This window comes from Gracilinanus agilis, chromosome 2, assembly GCF_016433145.1.
Source record: "Gracilinanus agilis isolate LMUSP501 chromosome 2, AgileGrace, whole genome shotgun sequence".
NCBI lineage: Eukaryota > Metazoa > Chordata > Mammalia > Didelphimorphia > Didelphidae > Gracilinanus > Gracilinanus agilis.
In genome coordinates this window covers 202,505,518-202,515,849 of record NC_058131.1, presented here as the reverse complement: position 1 = coordinate 202,515,849, position 10,332 = coordinate 202,505,518, and the positions used below count along the sequence as shown (strand labels likewise).

Sequence of the window (10,332 nt, the reverse complement as noted above, 5' to 3'; positions counted from 1 at the left end):
GTTGGAATCCTAGCCTAGAAGGGACCTCACCTACTATCTGGCCTAAAACCCCCTCATTTTAGACTTAAGAAGACCAAAGACTAGAGAGGTTAGTGATACAGTCAAGGGGACACAATAAAGAGCATTACAAGGAGGGAATCTGAACCCAGGGGCCTCTGGTTCCAGAACCAGCAAGCTTTCCACTATACCACACTACAGTGCTGACCTATCCTTACCCCCTTATGCCTTTTCCTATTAATTCTTCCAAATGGAAAGCCAGTTGAGGTTAGAAACAGGATTCCCCTGGGATCTCCTGCTCACTCCCCAACACAACCAGATCCTCTTCCTCACAAAAATCCTTACTAACAGGCTCAAAATTCTCTTCAAGCATTCAAGATAGGCCAAGAAGCTGAGAAGCAGTGAGGTGGCACAATAACTGGAGTCAGCAAAACCTGAGTTCAAATCCAGCCTCAGATACTTACTAGCTATATGACCCAGGCCAAGTCCCTTAACCTCTGTCTACTTCAATTTCTTGATATGTAAAATGAGGATAATAATAATACCTCATACGGTAATTGCAAAGGTCCCAAGATATTTGTAAAGCACCCATCACAGAGTAGATGCTTAATAAATATGTATTTTCCTTCCCCTGCAGATTAGAATGGAAAGAGCACTGGATTCAGTACCCGAAGACCCGAATCTGAATTCTGACTTTGCGACACTCCTGTCTTACTTAGGCAAGACATTTAACATTGTTTGGGTCTTGGGCCTCAGTTTCTTCACCTGTAAAATGAGCAGTTCAAATTAAATTATCTCATTTAAATCCAATTTCTGGAAGAGAATTCCATGCCTGCTTAACACCTTCCCCCTTCTCCCATAATGAAGGAAGGAGGAAAAGACAGATAGAAAAGACAGAAATACATAATTAGGTCTTACAAAGAAAAAGCACAGAATTTCTCTACAGTATATAAAAGTTCCATTCTCTGAAGGAAACCTATAGAGGATGGGCTTGGGGAAGATGCTGAACAGGATACCAAAAGCTGACGGTATCGTTGCTCCCTGAGACTAAGCAGAATTGGCTTTGCCAATGTACAAACTTAATTAAGAACAAATATGACCACCACTCCCCTTTCCAACTTGACAGATAATAAATATAGAGCAGTCTTTCAGGGCTAGACTATCAGGCTCATCCACAAAGCAATTAAATTTTCTCCTGAGGGGAAAACTATATTAAAAGAACATAAGCCTAGGTAGACTAAACTCATAGAAGCTCAGAGATTCACTCAGAGGGCATCTGGTCCTACCCACTCCTGTGATCACTGCAGAACTAGAAAGAATCTTAAAAATCACCTAGTCCAACTTCTTCATTTTACCAATTGGGAAACTGAGGCCAAAGAATTAAAATAATTTCCCCAAAGTCACACAGGTAGAAAATAGCTGAGATGAAATTTGAACCCAAGCTCTACAATCCCAAAGTCAATATTCATTCCACTGAATCACTCTTTCTCCTCTAAATGTTCCATATCCTATTTTGAGACCTTGCCTTAAGTGAGTATAGAGAGACTATCAGTTTTATGTGGGACAATATACAGGGATTTTATTGCTGACAAGTATGCATGATGTCGAAATTTAGAAAAAAAGGATGCAAAAATCTAGCCCCAGTCCTTTTGCCCTTATCCCTAAATTTATTTGCACAGCCACCCAGAGCATTATAGACTTATAGATTTAATATGGAAGGATGTGAGACCCAAAAGACACTGGAGAGGAGAGATGGGCTACCCAGAAAAGCAGCCTAATGACAACTCAAGGGGACATCAGAGGCTCTGTCAAGGGAGAAGTGAATTCACCCCAGCCGCACACATCCCTACACATATGTGCTTTGGGGCCACACATATTCCTAGCACATGATTCCCCTCATACACATTCCCACACATATGCAATCTATTTATATCTTCCATGTATGTTCTTTTTTCTAAGGTTTCAGCTGTCCTGGGGTTTTTTATTATTATTAATTTATTTGTTTGTTGGTTATATTAAAATTCCTAAGTATCTCACTCCCTCTCCTCCCCATACTACAAAAGGCTTCATTGAACTAAGATAAATATGTATATATAAAGTATTTTTTGCTTATTTTTTGTCTTGCTTGTTTATTTTTCAGTTCTTTCTCTAGAGATAGACATTCATGAGTTATCCTTCAAACATTGAATTCTGTAGCTGCAATGTTCCCTTGGTTCTATTCATTTCACTTGCCTCCATGTATGTTCACTGGTCACATATATTCTCTAACACACATGATGTGGTCATCTGAAGAAGAATGCATCCCATGTGTTACACTTATATGCATGGTTACTGCTTAGATGCCCAGGCTAGGGGAGAAAATCTTGTCAGTGAATTCACTATGTTCTTTAAATTATCTTTGCTTTGAACTCACGTCCTCTGGTCTGTAAAAATAAACACAATGGAGAGACAGAGCAGGACAGCTCATGAGCTGCGGTTCTGAGTCAATGCTAACCCAGACAGAACCTCAAACCTGAGATAGCTTTGAGGGGAAGGGGTCCCTGGGTGCTAGATATTTCCTCCTCCCAGAGAACATATTTGCTTTCTAAAAGTCACCTTTCGTGCCTTATCTCAAAGGTATGATTCATTTAGGAATTTTAGTACAGTGGTTGATGAGGGAAATACTTTTATATCATGGTAGCTGCCTGTAACAAGTTGTAAATAGTAAAGAAAGGTTCCTTATATAAGGGAATGAACACTGAATTGAGAGTCAAAGGACCCTGTTCAAATCTTGGTTTACCCAAGGATCTCACATGACTTTGGATGCAGACCTTCACCTCTCTGAGACTCATTTGAGGAGGCTGTAAAATGAGAGCACAGGACTCGATAGATGATCTCCAAGGCCCTTTCCAGCTTTAAATCCTTTTGTCCTTTGAGGGTTCATGTCAGAGGTAAACTACCTGATCACATAATTTCCCAAGGCCTTCTGGTAAAGTGAATAATTTAATCGTCTGAAAATACCAACCTTGAAAAGACTTCTCTCCTTTTTTCATTTTCTTCTTGGAGAAATGAAGGGTTTTGTTGGTCCGTTTGTGATTAGAGAATATGTGATAGGGAGGAAAAATGGACCAATAGAGTGGGATGACAATAATAGCAGGAACATGGATAATAAAGGAACAAAGAGACACTCACTCAAAGGGATTTGTTTTGGGAGTAATTTTTTTTCTTCCTGAAATCCAAGTTTGAAGCATAGCAAAGTTGTTTCCTTTCGGGGCAATTCAAGCCCAGCAGGCATACAGAAATAAAAAGTGATATTTTCAAACCATCGACAGTAATTTTTGCAAAAGGAAGAAAGGGTTCTTTTTTCCCCCTCCACAGTAACCAGAAGGAAGCTAGTCAACTGTAGCCCCCACTGCCAATATCTGTGAGTAACTATTATAACATTTTAAAATTCCATCTTACAGCTTAGAGACCGCCAAGGGCTTTTTCTCCCCCTCGTATTGGGAACAATTCTGAGCGACATCCACACAATTAACATTTTGACTAAAGTAAAAAAAGATATTAAAACTTTACTTCAGAAATTGCAACCTGAGAAACATTTTTCTTTTCCTTCTAAACCCAGAACATTCTCTTAGGCTAAGATGAATGATGCCCCGATTGGCTAAAACTCTTCCCTTCTGAAGTGTAAACACCGATACTGGAAATATCTCTCCCATTTACAGCTGTACATGTTATCAGATGTCATGGAATACTTGGAGACTGTAGCATTAATAATTTTACTTTATAAACAAGTGGTGACTCTGCCAGACCCCACTCGAGATTAAATAGTGGGGCCCCCCACCTCACACATTCTCCTTGTCAAATTCACAGATGAAATACATGGTGATGTGACAGGCCACATCGTTCCAGCCCCCAGAGGCTACCATCTCGACACAGTCCTCCTCATCGTAGGCATTGTTGGGCTCTCCATTCCGCCATTTGTTAAAGGTCTGCATGGGGGATCGGTCTGAGTACACGAAGGTGCCCTCTCTTTCCAGGTCGTTGATGCCGATGAAAACGCGAGTGAGTCCCGCTTGATTGATGTAAGAGGCGAGCAGGCCGTTGGAGGCCTCATCCTTGGGCATGCCCAGGTTTCCTCCTCTGCCAAGGCAGTACAGCTGGGCATCCATGTATCTTTTCTCCTCCTTCACCAGCAGATAGATCTTATTATCTGTCTCGCGCACACCAGCGACAGCTGCGGGGGAGGGCAGTGCTGAAAAGTGAGCACTCGCATTTCTATAAACAAACTTAATGCACACCACAAAAAGAAAATAGACACAGAGAGCAAAGAGGATAACATAGCAACATTACTGAAGAGCAATTTTATCTTGGTGGGGGGAGGAAAAAATGCAGAGGGGAAGGGGGGGAAACATGGACATGAACATACCATTTTTAATGAATTTTAACTCGGTTGTCAGTTGAGCCACCTGGTTGTCCATCTCACCAATGGCCTTTCGGAGCTGGCTACACTCACAAGGTATGCCTGTGGAGATCAGGAGTCGTCTCATCAAGCTGAACATGGCAAGAGACTAAAAAGACAAAGTATGCCCTGCTTCTAGGATCAAGGGACAGAAGCTGAAGCCATCGTTTTATAGATGAAGAGACTGAGAGCCTAAACTAGTCAGTGAGCTGGAATGAGAATTCAAGCTCCTCAGTCCTCGCCTACTGCTCACATAATAATCATAGATTTAGGACAGCCGCATGGCACAGTGAACAGAGGTCTAGAATTAGGGAGTTTCATCTTCCTGAGTTCAAATCTGGCTTCAGACGCTTACGGGCTATGTGATCCTGAGCAAGTCATTTAACCCTCTTTGCCTCAGTTTCCTCATCTATAAAATGAGCTGGAGAAGGAAATGGCAAACCACTCCAGTGGCTTTGCCAAGAAAATCCTAACTGGGGTCATGGAGTATTGGACACAACCGAACAACAACTAATCACAGATAAATCCTAACTGGGGTCATGGAGTAGGAGTTGGGTGAAGTAACTAGATTTTAAGCTTAGGGACTCCTTATTCCTGGTCCTCCTCTTTTCCTCTTTTACTAGATATAAATAAACCACAATGACTGTTTTTGCCAAGTTGTCAAATAGTCAGATAGCATTGTGGGCCTACAGACTGCCTCTCAGGCCTACCCTCTGAGTGAATATGCCAAACCTTGAGACAGCAACTCTATAAATCTTACCATCCATAATACCCACTTATTTCAACACAACCGAACAACAACTAATTGCAGATTTAAAGGTGGAAGGGAAATCTTAAAAGCCATTAAGTCTGACCCTCTCATCTTACAGATGAGGAAACTGAGGTCCTAAAATGTTAACTGACTTGCTCAGGTTCAACCAGGAAATAATAATAATAATAGCTAATATTTATATATCTCTTACTGTGTGCCAGGCAACGGGCTAAGCATGTTCCAATTATTATCTCTCTTGATCTTCACAACAACCCTGGGAGATAGGCACAATTATTATTCACATTTTACAGATGAGGAAACTGAGGCAAATAGAAGTTAAGTGACCTGCTCTGGGTCATACAAATATTAAGTATCTAAGGCTGAATTTGAACTCAGGTCTTCCTGACTCCAGGTTCAGTGTTCTATGCATCATGGTGCCACCTACCTGCCTCTTTGTTCTATACCAAGATGCATTTTAAAGTCTCTGGGGGAGGTGATAGACTCTATATGGGGAACAACGCATTTACAGTTACGCTCATTTGATGTGTTGATTAGTTTTGCTGAGCTATTTTTTTCTTATTTCTATTTTTTTCTTTGTTACAAGGAATGGCTCTCCAAGTGGAGGATGGGAAATGAACATTAAGAAATGAAAATGAGGCAAAAACAAAAGATATCAACAAAATAATGTTTTTCATTGTCTCTGAGAAGAATTTAGAATCTTCCTTATTAATTTGTTCTATGCATTTGGTGGAGGTTGGAAAGGGAAGGGGAATAGAGGGTGGAAATGAAATTTCCTTGCACTTATCTAACTCCTTCCAGCCACATTATTGTTTTATGTTTTCTAAAGGGGAGTAGGCAGGGCTGACAGAAAAATCACTATTCAAACTCCATGAAGTAGTCACTCATCTATCCATTCATAGAATGTCAGAGGCTTTATTTGGTCAAGCTTAGCCTTGCATTCCATACAAAACAGGGCTTCCCCTCTACAACATATTTAATAGGAAATCCTAGTTAAAGTTGAAAAGAACCTTAGAGGTCCTAGTGTATCCCACTCATAGGATCACTAAGCTAGAACAGGAAAGATCTTCAGTGATGAGGACTCCAAGGCCCATAGACATTAAGTAACTTTTCCAGGGTCACACAGGTACAAAGTGCTAGAGGCAAGATCAGAACCCTAGTTCTGCCCTCAGACACTATGCAGAGCCAATCCAATTATTCCTCCATGAGATCGACTTTCAAATACATATATAGATGTAGATGTAGATGAAGATGAAAATGAAGATGTAGGTGCAGGTGCAGGTGCAGATATAGATATAGATATAGATATGGATATGGATATGGATATGGATATAGATATAGATATGGATATAGACATAGACATAGACATAGATATAGATATACCCTTATCTTCCATCTTAGAATCAGTATTATGTATTGGTTCCCAGGCAGAAGCATGGTAAGGGCTAGGCAACAGGGGTTAAGTGACTTGCCCAGGGTCACACAGCTGGGAAGTGTCTGAGACCAGATTTGAACCTAGGACCTCCCATCTCTAAGCCTGGCTCTCAATCAACTGAGCCACTCAGTTGCCCCCCAAATATATATTTTAAACCCTTACCTTCTGTTTTAGAATCATTTCTAAGGCAGATTGGTTAGAGCAGGTTCCAAGAAAGTCCCATTTGGGGTTAAGTGACATGCTCAGGGTCACCCAGCTAGGAAATGTCAGAGGCCAAATTTGAACCAAGACCTCTTGTCTCTACCTCCTGGCTCTCTATCCACTGAGTCATCTAACTACCCCTCAAGTGTTTTTTAAATACCCAAGTATATTTTCTTTTAGTTTATCATCCTCATTTCCCTCAAATCTTCCTCATTATAATAGCCAGAGTTCATCTAATGCTTTAAGATTTGTAAAGAGATTTACATTATAATATTTCATATGCAGAGTTTTAAGTGCCTTCAAAATCTAATCACCTTCTTCTAAAGACATTACAATTTGTCAATATTCCAGGGCAGAGTACAGTGAGACCATCAATCAAACAATGAACCAATAAAACATCTATCAAATGCCTACTGTGTGCCAAGCACCATACTAAGCAACAGGAATACAAAAAGAGGCAATAGACAGTCTTTGTCCTCAGTAGTTATTACAGCTGTATCACTTCACTGACTTATTTTAAATTTATATCAACTAAAACTCTCTGTCTCCCCTCCTACCCGCCCCCATCTCTATCTCTTGGGCTTGGGCTTTGGCTTTCCTCTCTGTTTCTAACTCTTTCTGTCTCTCCCTCCACCTCTCTTTCTGTTCCTATGCTCTGTGTGTGTGTCTCTACCTCTGTCTCTATGTCTAGCTCTCTTTCTCTGTCTCTGTCTCTGTCTCTGTCTTTCTGTCTTTGTCACTCTCTCTGTCTCTCCCTCTCTCTTCCTCTCTTTCTGTCTCTGTTTATTTTTCTTTCTCCCTGTTTCTGTCTCTGCCTCTAACGCTCTATTTCTTTCTGTCTTTCTCTGTCTGTCTGACTCTCTATCTCTCTGCCTCTCTTTCTGTCTCTGCTTCTCTTCTCTCTCCCTCTATTTCTGCTTCTCTTCTCTCTGTGTCTCTGTCTCTGTCTGTCTGTCTGTCTCTCTCTCTCTCTCTGTCTTATTAACCTAAATTCAGGATTCCACATTCATCCCTATTAAGTTCCACCTTTCCAGCTTCTGCTTATCTTCTGAACTGTCAAGCTCTTTTTGCATCCTACCTCTGTCAATCAGTGTACTTGCTATCCCTCCCAACTTAGTGTCAGAAGCATTCATATGTCACTCCTTCCACACAATAGTTTCTTTTTATATTTGAATTTTGGAATTTTTTCTTAATTCTGAAAATGTCTCTGAGGTACTTGCTATGGTCACTGATGCTTGTGGCATAATATGGTTCTCAGGAGAAGACCCCATCAGAGAGGAAATAGAGATTTTAAGATTTATTTCCTATTCTCCCTTCCAAACTTTCTGATCCCAGAGTGGCCTAACCAGTCCTCCCCGCACTATTAAAATGGGATCTTCTGAGGAACAAAAGCTCCTTTTTTCCGCTTAATAAGATCCTCCTCTCCCTAGAGACTCAGAACTGTCTCAGGACTTATTCTATAGTCATTCTTATTTGTGGAGTATCCATAGATGTAGGCCAGTGAAGAACACTCTCATTTTTGCAACTGACTTTTCACTGAAGGAGACTTGAATAAGAGAGTCACACACAAAATAAAACAACACTTCACATGGCAGTGGCATATCCTATAGAAAAAGAATGGTATAATGTATAGATTATTAGACTTTGTCAGGAAGATCTAAGTTCAAATCATGTGTCAGATTCTCATCTTTGTGACCATGGATAAGTCATTTAACTTCTATTACCTTCAGTTTCTTCAAGTGTAAAATGGAACTAATGATATGAAAGTGCCTCCCTTTGTTGTGAGGATGATTTCAGGTACTGTCCAGAAAGCATGTTGGCAAACTTCACAGCGCTATACATGTTGTTATTGTCCTTGCTCCTCTGATGTTTTGCTTCATTTTTTTAGCAAAGATTTTTTTTTCTTCTATACCCAATGACTCTCTTTTCCCCGGGGCACAACTCAATTTTTGTTGTTGTTTAGTCATGCAGTCATTTCTGACTCTTTGTAATTTCATGAACTTCTCTGTGGGGTTTTCTTCATAAAGAGACTAGAGTGGTTTGTCAGTTCCCTCTCCAGTGTGTCCTCATTTTGCAGATGAGGAACTGAGACAAATATAGGTTAAGTGACTTGCCCATGGTCACACCATTCATAAGTGTCTGAGGTCAGATTTGAACTCAGGTCTTCCTGACCCAGCATTCCATCCACAACACCACCTAACTGCCCCATACTTTGCTCAGAGGTTACTTATTTGAATAAGATTTTCTTAGCAAAGATATTGGAGGGTTTGCCTTTTCCTCATCCAGCTCATTTTATAGATGAGGAGCTGAGTCAAACCAGGTTGTGAATTGCCCAGGGTGATACAACTAGCAAGTATCTGAGGCTGGATTTGAACTCAGGAAGATGAGACAGAAGGTAAGGGTTTTCTCATCCGTAAAATGAGAGTAAGAATACTTCCATCACCTACCTCAAAGGGTCATTCAGTGTTGGCAGGATCCAAAGAGATAATGCAGGTAACATGCCTTATAATTGTAAACCATTTTATAGATATATACTATGTGTTTTGTGACTTCCAACAATTCACACTTAGAGAGCTAGACCAATTGTGCCTATGGCATTACTTACAGCTCATTGCTGACAGCACAGGACTAGGCTCATGTCACACAGTCAATCAGCTTCCTAAAGGGCTCCACACGAAGAGTCCCTCCAGATTTCCCAGCTTCGTATCTGACCCCACAGCTTCTCCCCTCACATCCTGCTACCAGCTCCAGGCAAATACCAGCACAGATCTTTTCGAGAGCTCCTTAAACTGTTGGCTTAAGCAGCAGCAGAAGGGGGGACTGAGCAGAGAGGAAAGGGGACATGGTTTTCCAGTTGCAGCACTGAACTTGGAGTCAGAAAGACCTGGATTCCAATCCTACATCAGCCAGTTCCTAGCCACGTGGCATCGGGTAAGTCACTTAATTTCTCTGTGACTCAGTTTTCTCATCTATAAAAATGAAGGAATTAGACTCCATGGCCTCTAAAATCCCTGCCAGTTCTGAAATCCACGATGCTACATCAGAACTAAGTCTTCATTTCTACAAATATCTATTAATTGCCTATTATATGTTAGGCAGCAAAGTCAAAAAAAAGGAGAGAGGATCCCTACCCTTGAAGCATTAACATGCCACTGTGGGGCAGAGAGATATGACATATGGACAAATCAATACAAGGCAAAATATGAAAAGCTAAGGGAGATCTAGAATAGTGAAGGAAAACTTGAAAAGGAAAAGATCACTGTTGGGGTTGTGGAGTGAGGGATCAAAGGAAGATGGAGAAGAGGTCAGAGCCAAAGGTATTGTGACTGGAGCAGCTAGATAGCACAGTGGATAGAGTGCCAGGCTCAAATCTGGCCCTTGATACTTCTTAGTTATGCAACCCTGGGCAAGTCACAGCCCCACTTGACTAGCCCATGCCACTCTTCTGTCTTAGAATTGATACTAAGATAGGAGGTAAGGATTAAAAAAAAA

At 40.9% G+C, this 10,332-nt stretch overlaps 1 protein-coding gene across 1 annotated transcript in view; it reads right to left on the bottom strand.

The window, feature by feature from the left end:
• Positions 1–3,177: 3,177 nt before the first annotated feature.
• Positions 3,178–10,332, bottom strand: part of COLEC11 (collectin subfamily member 11) — a 55,985-nt gene continuing 48,830 nt past the window's right edge. The window contains exons 4-6 of the mRNA XM_044659564.1: positions 5,632–5,689; positions 4,403–4,527; positions 3,178–4,210 (exon numbers count right to left, since the gene is read on the bottom strand). Of these exons, the coding sequence (XP_044515499.1) occupies positions 3,819–4,210; positions 4,403–4,527; positions 5,632–5,689 (575 nt within the window). The 3' untranslated portion in view covers positions 3,178–3,818. The remainder of the gene's footprint in view (positions 4,211–4,402; positions 4,528–5,631; positions 5,690–10,332) is intronic.